General features: G+C 40.9%; 1 protein-coding gene across 7 annotated transcripts in view; it reads right to left on the reverse strand.

The window, feature by feature from the left end:
* Positions 1-24,278, reverse strand: part of LRRK1 (leucine rich repeat kinase 1) — a 158,567-nt gene that overhangs the window by 65,375 nt on the left and 68,914 nt on the right. For all 7 annotated transcript variants that reach the window (XM_068275094.1, XM_068275093.1, XM_068275091.1 and 4 more), the window contains 8 exons: positions 22,890-23,061; positions 20,130-20,309; positions 18,040-18,191; positions 9,908-10,134; positions 9,704-9,828; positions 8,189-8,352; positions 5,636-5,773; positions 1,408-1,520 (listed from right to left, as the gene is read on the reverse strand). In XM_068275094.1, coding sequence (XP_068131195.1) covers positions 1,408-1,520; positions 5,636-5,773; positions 8,189-8,352; positions 9,704-9,828; positions 9,908-10,134; positions 18,040-18,191; positions 20,130-20,309; positions 22,890-23,061 — 1,271 coding nt within the window. The remainder of the gene's footprint in view (positions 1-1,407; positions 1,521-5,635; positions 5,774-8,188; positions 8,353-9,703; positions 9,829-9,907; positions 10,135-18,039; positions 18,192-20,129; positions 20,310-22,889; positions 23,062-24,278) is intronic.

Genomic DNA, 24,278 nt, shown 5'->3' on the forward strand with positions numbered 1-24,278 from the left:
AACTGATAACAGCTCTTGGGCAACGAATAACTGCCCCAGAAAACGAATACCCCTCCGAACAACTAATGACCCCCTCCCCATTGGTACCTAACCTTTAACCATCCCACAACAAAAATGGTTGCATGCTATTGGTAGCCGCCCGCTATTTAGCATGGCAGCACACGCCCATTTTTATTGCACTACTGCCCCGGGACTTAGGGTTGCATATACAATCCTTTAATGTGAAATGTCACTAGATTTAAGAAAACAAACATAAGAGCGGATGGGTTTCTCATATAGCCTTTTATTTCAGCACAATACCTTGCAAGGATTTAGCTTCATCATGTTATCCTTATTCTTATATGCATACTCTATAAAAACAAGAAAACCCTTTATGGGCAACTCACAGCCCGCTACATTAAATTAGGCTAGGTGTGCAAAAGTAACAACAGAGGTTTCTGCTCTTTAAAGAGAACCAGAGGCAGAATTTTTAAATCTTAGGACACAGAGGCATGTTCTGTGCACAATGACATGCCTCTGTGTCCTTCTATTGCTGCTGGTAGTCCCCTCATGGCTCTGCTGTCCCCCCTGAAAATAGCACCAGGCTATCGACAACCTGCTTGTTGCTAGCCTGCTATTTACCTGTAGCTTGTCAATCATCCTCCTTCGCATTGCCTTCTCCATTACAGGCCCCCCCTCCCCCCCGCTCCCCGCCTCGCTAGCTTCCTCCAATCGGCAGCTAGGAAGTACATCCTGGGTCACAGCATAGCTTCCGATTGGAGGAAGCTAGCGGAGGCGGCGAGTGGCGGGGGGAGCCTGTAATAGAGGAGGCAATGTGGAGGAAGATGATGGACAAGCTACTTTCAGGGGGGACAGCGGAGCCATGGTGGGGGACTAGCAGCAAAAATAGAAGGACACAGAGGCATGTCATTGTGCACAGAACATGCCTCTGTGTCCCATTAAGATTTAAAAATTCTGCCTCTGGTTCTCTTTAACGCCAATTACACATGCAGGAACGTTGGACTTTGTGGACAGTCTGTATTGCAAATTGAATACAAGTGCCATGGCTGTAAAGAAGGGCATTCTCCTAGCTAAAAAGGTGATTTTAACCCCTGGCTGCTTGAGCAGTCAAATTACACTTTAAAGAAATAGCAGCCTGATGCAGAAAGAGATGAGTTATTATAATATCAAGCTGCATCTCACTGCCTGTAAGTGGCCCCTGGAGCTATGTCCCAGAGAGACTTGCAGCAAGGATTCAGAAATTGGCTGTAACACATCCATGAGCAGTCTAGAGGGAGATTTGATGATGTTTTCCATGACATTGCTCTGAGTGTGCAATTCCAGCCACACAGTCCTAGTACAGCATCCCTTGTGTGATAAAAGGTTTGCTTTGCGCTGCTCACAAAACAATAGTTTTAAAATACCAACCTCCCCAGCTGGTTTTTGGATAGATCCAGAGACTTGAGAAGCTTGCAGGCCCAGGTGTCAGCGGGTGGCAAAGAGGTCAGCTGGTTCCCAGAAAGCTTCAAAGACTGCAAGACCTGTGGAGAATGTCGTGATTGTGATTCAAGTTCAATAATGGCTTTCTGCAAGATATCACCTTAGACAACCCATTTTAAACTTCATTTTTAACAAGCTGTGAAAACATCAAAATCTAACCTGAAATAAATTTACAGGAAAAATCCACATCACTATCCCCACCATGTGGCGACATGAAACAACTACAACTAAAGTAAGAGCAGCATGCAGTAGGCTTGCTGGTTACTTCTTCAGGCAGGGGTCACACTTGTCTTTCAGTTTCTACACTTTTCAGAAAACTGAAAGACAAGTGTGACCTCTACTTTTACAACAGCTAATGTAATTTATAGAGAAAACCGACAAAATGCGCAAGATGTCAGATTTTTTTTTTCTGCACGCGAAATCTGCATTCAAGTGTGACCTAGCTCATTGATTAACATGAGTTCTCAGTTGAAAACAGTTTTTCTGTGCAGAAAACGCGCACGAAAGCCGACAAGTGTGACCCCTGCCTCAGGGTGAGCTGGCCTCAGCTACCCAACAGCTGGAGAACCTAAAGTGGTTTTAAAGTGCAACTGGACCTCTACCTTTCAATCCACAAATATAAAGATAGATGCTCCCTTGTCATTATACATTAAAGTTAGATAAATACATGATCAAAAACGCACAGTATAACTACCATTATCACACATATGTTAGACGTGCTTACTAATAAATTAGATGTTGGATTTGTTAAGAACACTGGTATCTCCTATAATTCTGATAAACTGAGTGAGTTATGGCCTTGTTTAGGGTGACCATACAATTTGAGAATTACTATTCATTTTTCTGATTGATAGGAATTTCTGGAAAAAAAAAAAAAAGATTGAAACCGCTGAAAATAAAATAGTTTGGGTCTGTGAAGCAAGAAACAGAAATTCTATCCTATTATAATACACAATTACATTTTCAGAAAAAACAGCCACTTTCGATTAAAACCCAGGGGAAAAAAATGCCTTGATTTCTCTGCACAACCAATTTTTTTTATCAAATTGTCATACAATTATATCTTTTTATTGTATGATGTGTGGCCACCTTTAGTCCTGGAGCAAATATGTCAACAGCAACCAATAAAAGTCCATTTTGGTCATAACTTTAAAGTGGACCTGAACTCTTGCACAGGACAGAAGGAAAACATTGAAAAATGCACTCTGGATGTATTTAGAGAGTTTAGCCTGTCTAATTTCCCCTCATTTGTGTCTAATCACAAGTTGTAATTTGATCCTCCCCTGTATCACATGACTGCCATGGCAGATATCCTCATTTGATATTAACAATATGTCTGCTTCCATGAATCAGGAAGTAGAAACACTGCAGATTTATTTTAGGATTTGTATCAGCTGTAACAAAGAAATGTTTTTGTTTAAAGGTTATTATGCTATTGCTTATCTTTTAGAGCAAAGAAGACGTTCTGAGTTAAGGTCGCTTTAATTAATAACTTGCAATGAAGTACAGTACCAATTTTTCCACCTTGATGCAAACCATTTTTAATTTGCATAAAACATATGTAGTTGGTCTAAAGGCATTCATCAAATGCAGTTGGTCTAATTTGTACAGGAATGTCAAAAAATGTGCATCAAACCTGAAAAAATGGCTGATCATCTCTAGTCTGCACAGAGCAGATACCATGGCTCAACACAGACCCATGTATATCCATCTTCTCCCTGCTCTGCCTGGAATAATAAACTAAAACACTGTCACTGCTCTTTTATTTAACCCTGGAGACCATTGGAAGGGTTTTAGGTTATTTTTTAAACACATTGAGTAGAGACAGGGAGATGAGACACAACAAGCTGTCAATGAAGTGCAGCTCACAGGCTTTCAGCTACTAAACCTGTGGCAATCACAAGTAGCTATGGAAATTACTTGTATTAAAGGGTACCCAAGTCATAAATAAAGAGTATTCTTTTACTTACCTGGGGTTTATTCCAGCCCCTGTAGTCTTCTAGGTCCCTCCCGGTCCTCTTCCTTGATCCACTGTGCAGCCTGGTAAAGTCCACAACTTGGATGAGTCGTGCACTACTACCCATGTGCTGACCCGACGGTGTGCTTTTTTAAAAAACATTGTGGTCCCGTGGTTAGGAGTCTTAATAAACTGCCCCAGGAGCACGATCAAGGAGGTGCATTGCTGGGTCAGCGCATGCGCAGTAGTGGAATCCCCCCAAATCTACCAGCCCTCCTCTCCAAACTTGCAGCAGGATGTATCAAGTGGATTTGCTGATAGGAGGTGCCAGTGTTCCTAAAACCTGTGGCATTGCAGTATGAGAGGCAGAAGCCAGCATGGGGTATGAAAATAACAGTCCTAAGAAGTTTCTATATAAAGAGAAAGTAGACTTGTGGCAACAGAGGGGAAGTTAGGTGAGCTAATGTGCGCACACTTAAAAGGCATAACTTATAGATCTGTCTGCTTTCTCAAGAAACTGCCAATGTGTTTGTTACAGTGACAGATGTGGAGCAAGTACACAACTGAGTGGTTTTGTATCTCATCACTATTACATATGTAGTGTCCTTTGTGTTGTATAGAACAACCCCTATTTATTGTGGTTTATGTAGAAAAACTTTATATAATAATAAATTAAGCAAATTGCACAATAGGAAACAAACTTTTGTTTCCTGCAGCAGCACTTCTGAGTTATTGCCCACTTGTATTACTTATCAGGGATTATAGGCCTGATGCACGAAAGGCCAGTAATTTTGGTGTGTGTTTGCATGGCAATTTTTCCAGGCCTAACACCAGGGATCACCACCCGTTACTCCATTATTTTTATTTATCTATCTATTACCATAGCAGCATGCATATTATCTTGGTAACGTGCATGACGCTAATTGATTAACAGGGCAGTGCTCTCCTGGTGTTAGGACCGGTTAAAATTGATGCGCGCTACCCGCACACGGAAAGATTACTGGCCTTACGGGCATCAGACCCCATGTCTTATTTTTTTTAGAGCATATTTGAAAATATAAGGACAGGACAGGTCTGGTTGACTGTAATGTCTGGTAGTAGTTTTATTTTTGTAAAGCCGAACTGAAAGTAGAATGGAATCTGTCTTGTTCTGCCGGCTCTACTGTCATGATATGGTTAACCTATTACAGGAAGTCCCCAGTTGATGAACAAGATAGGGATTATAGGTTCATTCAGGCCCGTTTCCACTAAGTGCGAATTAGCAATGCAAATATTTGCATTGAAACTGTAACCAGTGAATGTCAATGGAGTAATCTCCATTGAACGCAAATTTGCCATTGTGGTGCAATGCAGAAAAAAATATGGATTGCATTATCTGTTTCCCATACAATAATTGATAGCCACATCCGGATTTCCGCATTAACATTCATGGAAGCATTGCGGAAATCTCCATCCAGAAAAACGGATGCAGAATGCAAACATGACTCTATCCAGAACTCAAAACACTGTGCCATCTCGGTCCACTGTACCTCCTCTATACCCCTCTCTGCCTCCAGTGACACCTCTGTTCTCCCTCACCTTCATTGCCCCCCTCTGCCTCACCCCTGCGCATCCAGTGTCCCCCTCTATGTCACTTCTGCCCCCCTTTGCCTTCAGTGTCCCCCTCTGTTATCTCTGACCCCTGAACCCCAACCCCCCCCCCCCCCGTGTTACCTCTATCCCCATTCCCTCATTGTCCCACTCTGTGCCATCTCTGCCTTCACTGTGTCCCTTAGTACCACCTCTGCCCCCTTTGTGCCTCCTTCTGTCCTAGTGAAGATTAGAATGTGCTAATTTCACTTTCTCAGTGCACCACAGAAAAATGGCATTTTTCTTAGAATTTTTTAAAATCAATTTTCTCCAAAAATATAAGGTCTTTAAAAAAAAAGTTTAACTTGTTACCACAATCAAACTTTGCGTTTGCAGGCTTCATATCGGCTGATTGTTTGAAAAGTCAGGGACTCCCAAACCTGCAGGTTGTATTTACTTCTTAACTTCAGCTGTGTGATATAAACAACAATCCAAAAACCTTGTCTAGAATTGCAAAAAATCATTACTAACACATACACAAGGCCAGAGGAGAGATCGGGTGTCACATGATGCAGTTCACATAATAACCCATGCACACAATCCACAGCTGGAAATCTCTGACCGAGTTACCTCTAGCTGGAATAGGTCCCTTGGAACATCCCTTAAGGCGTTGTCTGAAAAATCTACTTCCAGCAGATGATTCCTCCAGAAGATGGCCAGGTTTTCTGGAAGGATTTCAATGCAGTTTCTAGAAGCCTTGCAATATTTCTACAGCAGAAGCAAAGTGCAGAAGAATAGAAACAGACATTTTAAAATTCCAAAAATATAAATGCAGTAGAGGCGCTAATAGAGTACAGCCAGTCTAATTATGCAGCAAAGGACTAATGGGTTGTTTCACTGAATGAAGGTAAAATTGTCATGTGCAAATAAAATAGCTCTTAACAATTTTACCAGTGTTTATGCCAACAACTCAACGTGTGTTGCACTCATAGCACAACGTCTGCATTTCTAGTAGCACAAAACGCAAAGTGTGAGTTGCTCTATGTATGCAATGCATGTTAAGTCACTGGCGTAAACACGGGTAATTTTAATTTGATCGCCTGAATCAGGGACTAAGAATCTATAGACAAACCTGTATTTCAGAGAATTTTAGCATGAGGTTTTTTTTGTTTTTTTTTATTATTTATTTTGTGACTTGTCTGGGTCACAGTTTGTAAAGGCATGCTTCTAGCTACAGTAGCTGCAGAACTGTACAGCACTTCAGTACCTGGCGGAGGCTGTAAAAGGATATCTGCTTGTGCAGAGAAAGAACTGTGCCCTGCATACACTATTAATGGGCTGGGTTAGAAAAGAAGTTCTGCTATTGTATTTCCCATGAGCCATCCGAGTTAGAACAACTTTTTGGGAGGTTCTGCAGATAAGTTTGTAAATGTGAGGGTAAGATCAGTGTATAGTTTAGCTTACCTAGGTAGTTTAGTCTCAGACTAGTGGAATCAGAATGGCAGAATATTGTGCAGGTCCTTAGTAGAGGCCTTTTTCATAGAATAATGGAATATTTAAAGAGAACCTGAGATGGGGCCTTAAAGGGCAACTGAAGTGAGAAGAATATGGAGGCTACCATATTTATTTCCTTTTAAACAGATCTGGCAGCCCTGCTGATCTATTTGGCTGCAGTAGTGTTTGAATAACACCAGAAACAAGCATGCAGCTAATCTTGTCAGATCTGACAATAATGTCAGAAACGCCTGATCTGCTGCATGCTTGTTCAGGGTCTATGGCTAAAAGTAGGACAGCCAGGCAACTGGTATTGTTTAAAATGAAATAAATATGGCAGCCTTCACATCCCTCTCATTACAGTTGTCCTTAAAAAAAAATAAATTATATATATTGCATATATTATGCATATATATATATATATATATATATATATATATATATATATATATATATATATATATATATATATGCACCAGGGGCATCCTGCAGCCCCCTCCAGCCTGATTGCTCCCTCATTGGCCTCCTCCGCCCCTCATTCTTCAAGAATTATCCCCGTAAAGTTCACTGGTCCGGGGCAAAATGAGCATGCATGCCACGCTCCCGTTACCAGGACTCATAGCAGAAGATCCAGGTGGCGGAGGAGGACAGCGAGGGACTGATTAGCCTGAAGGGGCTGGAGGAAGCCCCAGGTATTTATAAAACTTTTATTTTCATCCATCTCACGTACCTTTTAATTCGTAGTCATCAAACTAAATTTTAACAACCTATCAAATTATTTGATTTCATGAGCAAAGGGAGTGCATAAATTTGCATAAACCAGCATCAGCGCAGAATTATTTCCATCTCATTGACCATCTCTATTAGTGACACTGACACAGCTACACATCAGGCTTTATTCTTACAGCATAGATGTTATTTAGTATATATAAGAGATTCCTGTGTTCACATCATATATACAGTCACAATCAGATATGTATATCTGACTTTAAAAATACAGGGACTGCTTTACTGAAGCAGCACAAGTAACTATTTTTTGATTGGTTTATTTCATTTTTGTGGACAAAGCAGAGCTATTACTGTATAAATACATTATTTATGATGACTATTATCTAAGAAATAGAACATTTTATCATATTTTCTATTTTAATTACACTCTAAATTCATTAGGAGTCGCAGATAATAATAATAAATAATAATAATCCGAACATTTGTATAGCACTTTTCTCCTGTTGGACTCAAAGCGCTCAAGAGCTGCAGCCACTGGGACACGTCCAAGAGGCCACCCTGCAGTGTTAGGGAGTCTTGCCTTGAACTCCTTACTGAATAGGTACTGACCCTAGCCAGGATTCGAACCCTGGTCTCCCATGTCAAAGGCAGAGCCCTTAACCAGTACACTATCCAGCCACCACACATGGTGAATTTTTTCCCGACTCAGAGTACCCAAAAATTGCTCTGACTCCACAGCCCTGGAACATACAATGTAATGATTGCCACCATTTGTAGTGGAAATCATGGGTTAAAATCACCACGTTGGCACATTGTGTGTGTACATGTGTTGGGAATGTTGAGCAGGAATAAGAGCTCTTTGTTGATCAAAATAGAAATACTTTTAAAATAGTTCTCTCTTCAAAAACACAGTAGTGGGATTTGTATGCATATTTTCTGTAAGCTTCAGGTAACACTTACGAGAGGACAGGCCCAAGGCTCGATGAACATTTTCAGTTTATTGCCAGAAACATTTAATGATCGCAGAGATTTGAAGTAATGAAGAACAGGAGCTGGGAGATCAGAGAGATGGTTATCAGACACATCCAGTTCTTGCAACCTCCGCAGACCTATCCAGTTGGCACCTGGAAAAGAACATAGTTATATAAATATGAGGAGAAAGACAGCATGCATTATCAGCAGGTGTTAACTAATGCTGATCACAGACATTGTTGGTAATTTAATCACAGCCTTAAACCTTACAACTAGCTTATTTCCACCTCTATAATTACTATAATGTGAGCAGCACATATAATATTTACCGTAACTGTTCTACATTCTGTTAATATTCAGTGCTGGAATGAAATGACACTATATGAACTCATGAAACTGAAAACTTAAGATTCAAATTATAAACACTTAACTAGGCTAGTATGGATTAGGCCTATTCAGGTAGGGAGGTGAGGCCTGATCTTTACTGCACTCGTGTCTTTCAGCTCCAGAGTCTGGACCATGAAGCCAACTGTGTTTCCAGTGCATTTTGCTTCAAGTTATTAGGTGGCATCCACATCTTAACATTGGTCAATGATAGTCAGAAAGACGAAAACAAATGGTGCTGTTGTGTTGCCACTGGAGCTGAAACATGCTGGTGGAACAGACATCAGGCCTCGCTCTCCCTACCTGGAGAAAGTGACAGCTGCAAGTTGCGGGAATGTACAGCAATGCTGAACAAGCCAGGACCAGCCTAGTTAGGGCTGGTTCACATGGGCTTTTGCTGAGCTTCTGCTTAGTGTTTCGTTCAAACGCTGTGTTTTTTTCCCCCAAGAATGCCAGCATTTAACAGCTTAGCTTTTAATGGCTTTTAAAGACTTTTAATGGCTTTCTGGGAGCATTGCATTATCTGGGCTTTTGGTGGCTTTTGCAGGAAGTATATGAAAAGGCTGGGCTTTTATGAGCTTTCTTTGGCTTTTATGGGCTTTCATTGGCTTTTGCTGGCTTTCAAGCGCCTTCTAGAAGCTGCATGTTGCTTTTGAGATGAGACGAGACGCTGGGATCAACTGCCAGGCTTTCATAAAAGCCTGCAAAAGCTTGTACTAAATGCTCCCATTCACTTGCATCGGAGGGCGGTAGATCCCTAAAAACGTTACTTTTAAAACGCTGTGTTTAATGCCAGCAAAACGTCTGTGTGAACCAGCTTCTTAAGTGTTTTTAATTTTGTCTTTAGAAAGGCTTTAGGTTAAACACCATTTTTATGAGACTGGGGTAGAAAAGGAAATTTTAGAACCTCTACAACATTTTGATGGGAATCTGTATTATTGGGATCATTTCCCATCACTTCACCCAGAGCATTGCTTTGAGATGAATTTCCTGTCTTCACTATCTGGATGTTTCAGGAACAGATACGGCAGCCCAGTGAAAATGCAGCCTTAAAAGCATTCCTCTGTCCCCTGGAAATGAGGAAAGGTGCACAATGAGGTGATAGAGGGGAGACCTTACCATCTTCTCTGAACAGATTTGCCAGGAAGTTCTTGGAGGCAGAAAGTTTCTGAAGTCGGCTCAGGTGGAGGAGGCCAGGGGGAAGACACGTCAGCTTGTTGTTGGAAACATCAATTTCAAGCAATCTAAAACACAACGGCATAATCCATTACCTGACTTACAAAACAAAACATACAATACAGTCTAAAAAAGAAAGCAGCTGACCTGGTACAGATGATTTCATCTGAACTTTGCACGCTAGGGAGATCAGACAGCTGGTTGTCACTCAGATTTAACCTCTGTAGATTGAGAAGTCCCCATGGAACGACTGATGGCAGAGACACCAAGCAGTTAGAGGAAATGTCCAGCTCTCGTATCTGGCAAGAAATGTCTATGAACCAATCTAGATCCACCCAAGGCAACCGAAGACAACACCACTTCACACAGACACCCTGAAGACAAAAACAGAAACATTATAGTTACCTGCAGCTGTATAGACAAAAATTAAAGAGCTGATTGTCTAACAGATAGAAGGGGGATTATCTCTTCCTATAAGCTGCCTTTCTGTTGGCTGTCCATGACATCTGAGAATGAGAAATGTTACTTCTGACATAAATGCATGTGTGCAGCTCTCAAACATCCAACAGTCTAGCTAACAGACAGGATCAGGATTCTACAGATTAACATGCAATACTGTCATCAGCATACGATCTGAGTTTATTGTGTCTGCTTTGCCGTCTTTAGGTGCCCATTAAATAGTACAACCTTGCAGCCAATCGATTAATTTTCATGGGCCGATCAGTCATGTCCATTAATGCCTGAATTCCCACTTACCAATCTGAATGGCTCGATGGGACTGATTACAAAAAAATGGATAGATGCTATCAGTTTAATCTGATTGACAAGCGGGAATATGGCTGTATAGTCACCATAAAAAAATCAAATTTCAAATGGTCTGAGTGTATTAAGTGATAAAGATGCTAATCCTGCATTCAAAACTTTTTCTGCTGTTATGGTTTGGAGTTATCACATACTTAAGGAGCACTGGCCCTAGTGCCAAACAGTGCCAAAAAGTTGAATGCTGGGAGTTCTTTTGAATGCTGGGAGTTCTTTTTATCTATAATATATTCCTCCTCTTCTATTTATTTCCCTGCCTAGCTGATCACTTGTATTTACAAGCAAGGCTGAGGTGACTCAGTGATTGGATGTGTAAATGAAAAAAAAAAAAAAAAAAGGAGACTCTGGGAGGAGGGCAGCTAATGAATACACAATGAGCAAGAGAAGGGAGGGGGAAAACAAGAGTCAGGAAGGATATGATGTCAGCATTAGCTTGGCAAGATGGCCACTGCCTAGAAATGGATTTTATGCTTTTCCTTTATAAAATTCACAGGAATCAGTATGTGGATAGCACAATACATCTGTTATGTAAGTAGAAGTAGTATTTATCTACTTATATATGTGTTTTTTTATTTCTAGGTTAGCGTGGGTGTCGCTTGTTCTTTAATGGGCATGACCGATTATTTCCCGATGGATTTCTGCTGCTATCGTAAATGATTGATTGGCCATAGGATTGTACCGTTAATGGTCACCTTTGATTATTCTCAGAAATAGGACACTGTTCTGTTTACACTGTGGAAGCTATAAACTCTTCCTGCAGAGCCTGAAAATAAATTATAGTAATACAGTAACACGAACAGGTATGTTGCAGCGCTGGGGTCACTGAGTGCCTCATCTGCACAGAACGTTTATGCATTTTAATTAGTTAATCATGTTCCACCCAAAATGAGCCAATTCTGAAAAGGAACGTGCATTCATCCATCAGGGTATGTCTCCAAACGAGTTTAATGTTCTCTGTGAAGTACTCTGTGATAGGACTACTGTAGACTTGAAATATAGAAAATAGACAATGCAAAGATCAGTCACAGCTGGAATTTTCTGCAATCATTCATTGACCACAGCACCAAAATGTACAAAGCAAACATTCCAGTGCATGCCATGAAGATGCATACAGGTAGTCGCCGGTTAATAAATAAGATAAGGACTGTAGGTTTGTTCTTAACCTGTATCCGTCCCCAAGTCAAAACACTGTGCCCTCTCTGTCCAATGTCCTATGCCTCCAGTGTCCCCCTCTGTTCCCCCATGCTGTCAGTTTCCCCCTTTATGCCACCTCCAAGGTACTGTGCAGGCGTGAGGCATACTGCGCAGAGCACCTGCATTTATTCAGGGACAGGAATGCGGATGCAAACCTCCAGAGTGTCCCAGCAGCGAAGCAGGTGGTTTCAGCGCACTGACCGAAACTAGGCCCCGCCATAGCAGTAACGTTATACAGCATGGGGCGAATAAGGGTAATTTAAATTACATCTTCCTCCTTTTTGGGATGACTCGGAGGGCGAATAGTATGTTACGCTGCCGGGCATTTGATCGGCAGCAGGTTGAGCCGTCATTATGCTCACCCTGCGCCTAGCTCTCCAGTAAAATAACAGACATAAAAGTTATCTTTGCAGAATACAACTTCGGAGAGCAGGGAGAGATAGAAAAGGGTCAATAGTTCATGAGCAGACACAATAAATAAACCCATGGGATATGTAAAAAAAAATAAAAAATCATTTTTAGGAGTAGGCGAATAAATATAATTGTTTATCTCATCAGTTTAGTTTCAGTTCAGGTCCACTTTAAAAAAAAAATTCTTTGAATTTTTTAAAAATGAATTTCTCAAATTAATTCTCAAAAACTACAAGGCCTTTGTGAAAATGTTGCCTTTACTTGTTGCCATAGAATTACATTTCACATTTTTAGGGCCGTTTGTATCAGTGGGTCATTCCCAAGACGTGCGTTTGTAAGTCGGGGACTACCTGTATATATATTTATTGTGAATTAATACTCAAGTCAAGTAAAGATACTGACAAAGATGGGTTGCAGATCCTGCAACCACCGCATGCGCCTACAAGGAAATAACCGTTCCCGAAACTGTATGATTGCTCTCCTAGGATCCTTTATCATTGTGATGAACTACAAATGCAAAAGGCTGACACCTCCTTTGGAGGTGTGGATTACACAAACATAAAGGGGGGGGATCACCCAGTATTCAGGATAATGCTCTAAGTAAGCAAAAAGAGGTCTCTTACCTCTTCAGATGACTGACAACAGTATATTGGAAAATAATTTCATTCAAGCACAATTGTACAGATGGCAACACGTTTCTCAGGTCAATAATACAGACAAGTCCCTAAACACAAGTGCATGTTTGCACTTTTTGCTTACTTAGAGAATTATCCTGAATACTGGGCATCTCCACCCCTTTGTGTTTGTGTGGTTTCATTTAAAGTAACTCAAAGTGAGAGGATGAAAAAATGCAATCTTAATTCTCTTTTTTTAAAAATGCTGGCTCACTGCGTGCAGTCCTGATATTATAGCTTCAATTGTAGAGAAGAAAATCCATGAGATGCTAATGATTTCAGCTTGCATAGAAATCTAACACAAATAGAATGCAGATTGGAGCTAAGCCAATCAGACGCAATATCTGCCAATATGGATGGAACCAGTCGCAAGCTGACTGCAATTTGCAATGCAAGCTAGAATTATTAGCATCTCATTGACTGTTTCTATTTAGAGGATGGTGTGTTTGGGTGATGAAGCCTTCCAGGGAAATCCCCCCCCCAAATAAAAGAGAGAACGGGAGCCCCGTATGGTGTAGTATTTAAAGAAAACCCAAGGTAAGAGACATATGGAGGCTGACATTTAATTTTCTTTTAAACAATGCACATTTGCCTGGCTGCACTGCTGTTCCACTACCTCTAATACTTTTAGCCACAGACACTAAACAAGCATGCAGAAATATCTGACAAAACTGTCACAAGATTAGCTGCATGCTTGTTTCGGGTGTGATTCAGACACTGACCAGAAAGATCAGCAGGAATGCCAGGCAACTGGAATTGTTTAACAGGGAATAAATATGGCATCCCTCCATATGTCTCTCACCTCCGATTCCTTTTAAGGTTATTGAAAAAGGTATGGAAAAAATAAGGGGGTAATCACAGGTGAATAATACCCATCCTCACTCAGGATGTGAAAGTCCTCAGGTTACTCTCCATGAAAATTATTAGGGTGTAACTACACACTAAAAATGAACACCTCCAGTAGGGGTGGCAGACAATGTTAGGAGGGAAGAGGCGTCCCACAGAAGACAAAGTAAATTAAAAACTGGTTAAAAATGAAAACAAAAATACAGAGGTAAGCCTTTTTCTTGTCATTTTAACCAGTTTTTATTTATTTGGGGGAGCACCCCTTCCTCTACTTATTTGGGGCACCTCTTCCCTCCTAATACTTATTAAGAGAGTCTCGAACCGGGAACAATACATGCAGTAAATTAAGTGATCTGCCTAATCTGCCCTGATTTAAAATATCTGCAGTAGAGGAACAGCCCAACAACTGGGCAAGTAGAATATTTTTTTAAAAAAGTAATAAAGAATGAAAGATCCATATTCCTCTTAAACAGGATTCCTTTAAAGGGGAACTGAAGTAAGAGGTATACGGAGGCTGCCATATTTATTTCCTTTTAATCAATACCAGTTGCCTGGCAGCCCTGCTGGTCTATTTCTCTGCAGTAGTATCTGAATAACACCAGAAACAAGCATGCAGCTAGTCTTGTCAGATCTGACTTTATAGTCTGAAACACCTGATCTGCTGCATGCTTGTTCAGGGGCTATGGCTAATAGTATTAGAGGAAGAGGATCAGCAGGGCTGCCAGGCAACTGGTATTGCTTAAAAGGAAATAAACATGGCAGCCTCCATATACCTCTCTTCAGCTCCCCTTTAAAGTGGATCTGAGATAAACTTTTACTCATTGCATAATTGAGTTCCTTTCATGTAGTTTATAGGACATTCCTCAAGCCAAATACTTTTTTTTGTTTTAATACTCTAATTCCCCATAAACTAAACAAGCCTCGCTCACAGCTTCTCCAGAGTGCCTTGGCACTGTAGCAAGGGCTTATGGAAGCTCAGTATGGGCAGGAGGAGGTTACTAGCCTGAGATTTCAGAGGCAGATGGGAGGAGGGAGGAGGAATGGGGAGTGAATTTGTCACAGGCCGAGGACTGAAGATGCTATCAACTTGCCTGTGTGTAATGTGACAAAAAGAACATGGCCGCTCTCATTGTATAACAGGAATAAATAATCATAAACTGTTGAAGCTGTTTGCAGCTAGATTTGCTGTGTAAACTATTTAAACTTTAGATAAGGTATATAGACAAGTTACTTGTTATAGTTAGTTTTCCATCTCGGATCCTCTTTAAACAGCACTAACTGTTCATACGCGCAATTTCCAATGCAGCTTACTGATAATGCACAGTAGAAATTCAAAATCTAAAATTTTGGGGAATGCCATGTACATTATAGGAAATAAAACATGTCAACCAGTGATTGTCACAGTGATTGTGCATATTGCAACTTTATGTCTACTTCAGTCTTTTTCTGACAGAAGTTATACTGTTACATGTTTACCGCATAGGGAAAGTTTGTAGCATAATGTGAAAACAGAACACCACACATACACACTTCTATAAATACAGGAAAAGGGAACCACACTTAATGATGGAGTTTTCTTTTCTTCTCAAAATAGACAGCTGTACCTTGAAACTCACATTAAAGGTCTTTCAAGCTACAATATTCCCTTATCTTACTGCTATGGGTTATTTCAGTGTCCCTCAACACTTCATAAGTGGTGTGGAAAGAGGCAGGCCTGTGTCAGGCCTACTTATTTTATCACACTGAATATAGGTGGTTACTAGAAAAGTTCTAACTCACAGATTCTCATAGCACTGGACCTGTATCCTCGTAGGACTGAAGTGACAACCAGGACCGTTTCCTTGCAGGGTAAAATCCAATTACTAAATTGGTTGGTTCACACTGGAACCTTTTGGATCAACCAATAGATCCAGAGGAAATCATGATGACCATTACACTGCTCAAAGGGCCCCTGGCCTGGATGGATTCACAGTACAATACAATAAGACCCTATAGAAGTTTTGGCCCCCTGGTTGGCACAACTTTGTAATCACATAATCTAAGGTACAAAGAAGTTTAGCTTAAAGTTTCTCCAGCGTCAATCATAGAATTTCCTAAAAACAGGATGTAAGCCCGACGAAGGCTGCAAGGCCGAAAGCTTGCTTATTCTTATTCATTTTTAGTTAGCCAATAAATGGTATCATCCTGATTTAAAACTTCTTGCTTTTCCTAAAAAGGTTAGACAAACAAGAGTCTATTTTAATTAACTACCTGTAATGATAAAATCTTTGCAAAATCCTGATCACCTGTTTTAAATCCAGCTCAACATACTTTCCATGTGCTGAAATGGCAACATAGAGGAAGATACCTACTGTTACTGTGTCCTAAAGAGTAAAGTGCACTGATAAGAGGGGGACTATCTAAATAAAAGCGTTTCTAAACATTGAAACAGAAATGTATGCAAATCAATTTCATTAAGAGTCAGGAATGTGCATATTAATCTTGTCTGAATTGTTTTGAATCCAATGGTGCCTTCTGCCCAGGACCCTTCTCCTCTTGTAACCATGCTTCCGTTCTTATACATGCTTATTCGTACTGAGCATGTGCAAGAAATGTCCACGCTTGTCCAGTAGAATGAATCTGCTCGAGCACAAAGGAAAAATGCCATGCACAAGTGGCTATGTTGTACAGGGCATGCATGGATCTTACTCGCACATGCACAGTACAGATAAGCTTGCACATGGCGTGAGTGGAGCCACAAGTAGCAAATTCGGACCTGGGAAGACTGGACTATCAAAAGGCTTTCCACTAATTATCGAATTTTAAAATTTTATTTCCCTTCAGGTACACTATAAGTGGAGAGAGTTTGTAGATTAAATAAGAAATCTAATGTGAATGTTGAATACCCAGGTCAAGCAATAAGGAGTATTTGCACCCGCTGCAGGCATATAACAGTGAGATTCTCATCCAGCCATTAACTGTAACATGTGGACTGTGTCTGACATAAAAAGTGACTGTATCTATATTTTAATCCAGATCTATCAGATTTCACAGGAAAGTGATGACCCCCAAAGAAAGGTGTCCCAAACCAACACCAGATTCTGCTACTTTTAATTGAAAATTTCCTTTAAAGCGGAATGAAACCCAGCATTTCTACTTTGCTCTAATAGATTATTTCCAGCATATTACATACAACCAGCATTTTTTTTTTACTAGAACTGCATTCAAAGGTTTAACACAGGCTTTAGAAGCTTCCCTGCCTGCAGAGCTGGCCGCTTCTGAACTTTACATAATGTTATTTTGTGTTTAATTGTATCAAGTGAGAAATGTAAACAAAGCCTTCTCTCACACTGCTGGCTCAGCTGAACAAAGTCAGACAAGCATATATGCTTTCTGATGCTTTCTGATAAAGTTAGAGGATGAATAAAGCAGTTATAAATAAAATGCAAAGTAAGCTCTCAGAGTAAAATAAGTGTACTTTAGGAACGTATAATTTGTAAAGGAATAATAATACTTATGCACAAAAGCAAATATGCTAACCGTATGGCATATAAAAAGTAGGTAAACATGTTTTTACTGATAATTATGTCAGGGTTTTATACCGCTTTAAGGTCAGAAATCCACTGGGAGCAGCTCTTGCTAAAGTACAAGCGTTTTGTACAACACTGTTTTTGTCTGCGATTTGGGGCACAATTTGCAGTTTGCGAGGACTGTATGTGGGACTGTACAGTGCTTGTGATTTGTGTTCTTTTGAATAAAGTTTTACTTACATGCCAGGTCTGCATCCAGAAGCTGGCGACACTCTGAAATGTCATTACTTCTGTGCATTGGAATAGGACTACACGCTGGGGGCCAGAGCACACGAAAGCAGAGAGACACTGTATGTAAGTAAAACTTTATTCTAACTATAATCAGGGCACACAGAATTGCTGCAAAATCACTTTTGCACAGTGCTTCGAAATCCATTTTGCAGCGCTCCTATACCTTGCACTGGTGCACAATCACACCATAAATGCTGCAGGCAGAACGATTGCAATTTGACCCAATCACATTCACTCTAGTGGGGTCTCCTCCACTGACAAAGCACTGGAATCGCAGGCGATTGTTAGCAATCTAAAAACGCTGCCAAAAAGCTCAAGTATGTCCCCCCTGGTTCACTGAATGTGGCTTTGCTGTTCTCCTAGAGGCTTTGGTTGGGTGTGTGTCGTCTTTATTACCACGTTAAATACATAAGGTCATTTAACATTATCCTCCATTTAATCTTCTAGAACTTTAAAACAAGCCCAGAAATTAATCACAGTTCAGAAGGCCAAGGCCTTTACTGACTTGAAAAAGCTAAAGCTACAACAAACTCACCAGTTCCTGCACTGCCTGGTCATTATAGTCAGACTTCTCGGGTAGGCTCCTCTTCCGCAGCAGCTTTTTTGTAAGTTCAGGGTTATCCATCAAGATATATGAACAGAAACCAGCTCCATTCTGTAGCAAAAAATCAGCAATGTCTTCATGTCCTGGTACGAGAATTGAGAAAACTGCTGTTAGCATTAGCAGTAACAATGCTCCCTTTCACAAAGGCACACAAGTGAAAAGGGAACAAAAGAAACCATTAAGTCTCACCAAAACACTACAGTGACTACACCCTCTGCATGTCTAGGGGAACTGGAAGTGATCAATGTAATTATACTTATTACTGTGATATTATGGTGACACCTGGCTGATAGAATTATAACTTCTACAGCAATGCACAACAAAAGTGGCATTTTTGTTTCAGCAGGTCAAAAATTATACACTGCATGTAGATTCATTCGGGACAGACAGGGGCCTTACAATATCTCTTTTTTGTTGTTTTTCTACAAGAGCTTTGTAGCAACTGCCATTTATGGAAAGGTGAGACGTTTGAATACACATTATGATGCAGCAGCATACAGAAAATGAGAAGGGACAGCAAAAGCCTAACAGCATGACATGAATAACAAAATATGCTACAGGTAGAAACATGTAATCCCGATATAAGAGAGATATGGAGCATGACCATGGTGAGCGAGCTAACTGAAAATGTTAGCTGCTGGGCTGTAATGCTGATCATATTAATGCAAAACTTTTTGATAAGTCAAAAAGACGTATATTGTTCCATGAAAGTGTGTCTCTTGCTACAGCCGCTTTGTATTGCGGCTAACAGTGACAAGAGAAAGACTGGCAAACTGTATAGTATAAGTATTGCACAGAGCAGATGGTTACCCTAGAAGTACTCTATTAGCTTTCCAAGTGAGCATTTGGAGCGTTTGGCAGGAGTAGAGTAGAACACGACTGCTGTGATACCGTATACAAGTGACCGATGCACAGCAACAAGGCTTCCAAGCAACTTGCTACATATTAAGAAAGGAAACAATGGAAAGTGCTTCAGTGCCATATCTGGTTTTAGATGGAAATTCAGAAATGTAATGTAGTATAATTACTAAAGAGGAAGGGATTTTGAACACACAACTGCAATTGTACCGCATTGTACTGCGACGGCAACAACAACATTTATATGACCCTGCAGCAGAGTGCGCCAACAGGGTCACATGCATAGTGCCGCCTCCCCCTGCCCCGCATTCTCCTCTCCCAGTGATGTACTCCCTGCTGAACAGGAAGTACGTCACTCTCTCGGCTTCTTGGCTAACACTTACTGAATCACAAAACAGAACAAGAGGCTGAGCCTCTTCTGAAGCGGGTTGAGCCCGCGTGGTGCACTAAGGCTGTTCTCCAGGCGTCTCTCTTCCTCCCTCTGGCTGTTTGGACGGATGGTTGTTCTCATTGCTGCGTAAGTCCACCTCTCTTCCCCTCTGTTACCCACGTTTTTGCGCTTAGCACTTTATTCAATACTTTGATAGGTATTCACTATTACTATCATCATGCACATTGTTACGCACTTTACTATGCTATTGATCTACTTATTAATTTATTATTTATTTTGTGTGCACACACATGTTCTATGCTTCCTTAAATTTGTACATAAATCCTTCTACTGGGACCTCCTTTTTGGCCCATATATCTCTATGTGGATGTGCACTCTCTAATTCATTGTTTACCTAACACTATTAGGTGGTCTTGCAGACTGCTTATCCAGTTTTATATTTTCTAGACGGCAGTTGGATTATTTATCATTTATACCCTTGCATTATTTGTTACAATTTGTGGTCGAGAGACCTTGGTGGTCACCTCTTGTGACTTTTTTAATTGTTTTTATGAAATATTGGATGGTTTTTGAAGTTAATAAAGATTTGTATTGTTTTGAATATCATTAGTCTGGTGCTGCTGATATGGGGGGACCCCCTTTTCTCCTTTTTGTAATTACTGAAATAATAAGCAGACACTACATATTTATGATGGCCTCACAATTTTGTAGCCAATTACTAAATTATGACCAAATCCAGAGGTTATGACATGGAAGTAAATAGGATCAATACCTGCCATGATTGTAGCATACAAAGGCAGCTTGCGCAGGACTGGGAACTCGTTATTCTTCATGGCGTAGCAATCCGGGTCAGCATGATACGTCAGAACTAAAAGTTTCACTAAACTAAGGTGCCCCTGTTCACAACACGTCACCAGCAGCCAGTTCAGGAGAGGCTTGTGACTGCACACATCTGTAGGGACGACAGAAGAGGGACATGCCATCATTAGATACAAGAATATTCAACTACAGCTAATTAAAGCTCTATGCACATGTAACAAACCGATACACAAACAGGAACGTATACAGCCTGATGGTGGCCGCACACAAATTAACTATAGGGAAATTCAATCGATCCGAGTATTGTTTGTGATGTTCAGAAAAGATATAGGAGTTCTCAAAAAAGTAAGAAGTGTTTTATTATTAATACGATCATCATTGTTTATTTATAAAGCACCAACTTATTAGGCTGTGGCACTATACAATAAATTACTAAGGAGTACTCTGTATATTAGAAACACAACCAAAGAAAACAGAACACAGAACGGAAAGATGACCCTGCCTCAATAGGCTGACAGTGTCGCAGAGGCAGCAGAATGCAGGATGCAGTAGGTAAGAAAAACACTAGCTTCTGGAGTGTTTGAGCACTAGTTGTTTATGAATGGTTGGTGTAGAGATGAAGATGGTTAGGCAGTTTTGAAGAGGTAATTTGTGGCTCTATATACATGTCTTAAAAGTAGGGAAAATCTTCTAGGGCAAGTAGCAGCAGCCCAAAAGAAGTCTAGTAGCCATGCAGGGGGGGGGGGGGGGGGTAGATCATATGAAAGAGTGCAGGGGGCCATCTGACATAGATTTGTGTAACATAAGGGAAATATGATATAAGCAGGACATAGGTAATAAACATATTTGAAGGCAATGTATTGCAGTACTCAATTATTTTCAAGTGGATCAGGTCACCTTAAGTGCCCATTTCCATTACACGCAGAATGCCTATGGGAAATCTGCTTCAGAAAAGTCGTGTTTAGTGGAAACAGGTCCATAGCATTCATTGGAGTTTTTCTGCATCCAATCTGTAGTGGAAACAGGCCCTAAAGGAAACCAGATATCACAAGAAGCAAAGATGTGATACTTACCCAGGGCTTACTCCAGCCCCATAAGCTCGTCTGAGTCCCACGCCGTCCTCCCGCGGGCTGCCATTCAGCTGCGAACAGCCCCACTAACAGCTCAGTTACGTCCAGTCTGGGTCTTCTGCACATACGCGGACCTCCACGCACATGCACAGAAGACCCAGTATGGACGCACTAGTTGTTAATGAATGGTTGGTGTAGAGATGAAGATGGTTAGGCAGTTTTGAGGTTCGCATATGTGCAGACTGGACGTGACTAAGCGGTTATCGGGGCTGATCGCAGCTGAATGGCAGACTGCGGGAGGACGGCAAGGGACTCTGACAAGCTTATGGGGCTGGAGAAAGCCCCGGGTAAGTATCACATCTGGTACACTTTATTTCTAGATGATTATGCAAGTGCAGGAAGATCCCAGTTAATGAATGAGATAAGGACTGTAGGTTTGTTCTTAACCTGAATCTATTCTTAAAGGGGTACTATGCCGAAAATAATGCTGTTCCATTATCCACACCATCGATTAATTATTTAATAGGGACAGCATACATTTCTCTATAGAGCTTGTGTTAAAAAAATAGCTCCTAACACCAATTCTTCTCTTCTACACAGCTGATCTGCATCATTAAATCAGCTGTTCCTGATGGGGATACGACTGGTTGGCTGTTCCCTGCTCTCTGCTAACCGCTATCAGCCTTCCGTCTCTCTCTGCCACAGCTGATTTATAGCTACACACTACAGAGCTGTGTTGTTGCAGGCTTCTCACATGTGGCTATAATGTAACTAGCTAGGTAAGAAACTAATTAGCAGCCTATTTAGTTACTTTATAGCTACATGTGAAAAGCCTGCAACAACCAATTTTTCTTATAGGAGATAATTTTTCATCTTCTGTTTAATATAACTTTTCAGCACTTTGTATTTGAAAAACACACCAAAAACAGGGGAAAAAGTGCTGTCAAAATTATTCTGACCATTTTCATGCTTGCTGGTGGCTTAATATGCATTTTATTTATAAGATGTATATCTATCACCTAGGAGAAAACTTAGAAGAAAAAGTGAATTGGATAAGGCCCAAAGTGTGTACAAGGCTTAAAGAGACTCTGAAGCGAGTCTAAATTCACTTTAACATGCAGTCATGTTAAGAACTATAACCCCTGCTAAACCGCCGCATGCCGCAGCAAAACAAGGTGTTTATACCCCCAAATCCCCACTGCAGAATCTACGACTTTCTTGGTCATGGATTTTGCTGCTCATGGAGGCGGAGCTTTCAGCTACAGCTCTGCCTCCATGTGCGTCACTCGCCGCACATCTCCGTGCGGCGAATGCCGGATCTCCGCCTCTCCCCGCCCCTCTCTGTGAAGGAAGATTGAGAGGGGCGGGGAGAGGGCGATGATCAGCCGGGATTGACGCGCTAAGAGGCAGAGCTACAGCCATAAGCTCTGCCTCATCAGGAAGCGCTCCCCGGAGTTAGGAGAGGGGATTTAGGGGGTATAAACGTTTTGCCGCGGGATAGCGGCGGTTTAGCAAGGGTTATAGTTCTTCTTAACATGATTGCATGTTAAAAAAGTGATTTTAGACTTGCTTTAGAGTCTCTTTAAGAGGAATGTACAGTAGATCTTACCTCACATCCAGCAATAACAAATGTTATCCATTACCTGACAAGGAATCCAGTAACAATGTTACAGCATCTCCATGGCCAAAATGAGCAGCGATCACTGCCGGGTTGTCATCATTGGGTTCAGTTGGTAAAACCACTTTAGCCTCATGAAGCAGATACCGCACAGATGGCAAGTCTCCATATGCAGCTGTGATTCTCAGAAGCTGGAGCTACAGATATACACAACATGGCTGCAGGTCAACATTGTCAACGAGAACATTGGTAACAGAAAATGTATTTATACTGCTTTCCTCTAAAGAGGCTGTATGAAGAAATGGTAATACAGTATTACAATAAATCTCAGAATATTCTGTGAGAATCAGGATCATTGTTAATTTTCAATGAAGGCTCATTTTTCATGAGAGATGTGACTTGCTATCTCACTATATTTAGAGAACAACCAAACTATCCAGATTGTTTTCTCTCAGCTTAGGCGGCCAAATGGTCACATTGCACAATTTGTTCCTTTGCACAAATACGTCAAAAATGTGGCGTTTAAGCACTTTAGTGCCAAAGGCTCTGGCCCCTTTAAGGATTTGAGCCTTTTTTTTCAATTTCTCCCTTCCTGATCACTGTGACTGGCTCACAGTGATCAGGCGGTCAGGAGCCAACGAAAATGGCTCCTGACCGAGGTACAGAACTCTGCTGTCTTCAGACAGCAGAGTTTCTGTGCCAGCAGAGCTGCGCAATCTGTTTCTTTGCACGGGAGCCACCTGGGTTAAATCTACGCCAGATGAGTATTTTAACCTGCAGCAGTCCCGAAGCAGTTAAACAGTGCTAAAGCATTTCAAGTAAACTTGGCCTTGTGAAATACTCTTCCAGCAAGCAACTGAATTGGCATCTTCCTATAAGCATGACTATGTGAAAAAATGGGTATTCAGGATAGTATTTTTTACAGTAAATATCCTGGTTTAAGCATCAGAAACTATTATTTTATCTAAATATTACTGCAGATTGGTATGTAACCTCTCCCTCCAAATAATGTTTGATGTCATGCAGCCTTCAGTGCCCCAGAGCACTCTGGGAGATCAACTGACATCACTATATAGTTTAAGGAACCCCAGTGAAAATAATGTAATAAAAAAAAGTGCTTCATTTTTACAATAGTTATGTATAAATGATTTAGTCAGTGTTTGCCCATTGTAAATGCTTTCCTCTCCCTGATTTACATTCTGACATTTATCACATGGTGACATTTTTAATGCTGGCAGGTGATGTCACTGGAAGTAGCTGCGGCTTGCTTTTTGACAGGTGGAAACTAGCCATTTCCCACAATGCAACACGGTTCACAGACAGGAAACTGCTAGTACCATGGTCCTCACAGATTCCTGTGAGAGGGATTTCATCACAATATCAGCCATACAGAGCCCCCTATAATCAGTTTGTG

Source organism: Hyperolius riggenbachi, chromosome 3 (assembly GCF_040937935.1).
Source record: "Hyperolius riggenbachi isolate aHypRig1 chromosome 3, aHypRig1.pri, whole genome shotgun sequence".
NCBI lineage: Eukaryota > Metazoa > Chordata > Amphibia > Anura > Hyperoliidae > Hyperolius > Hyperolius riggenbachi.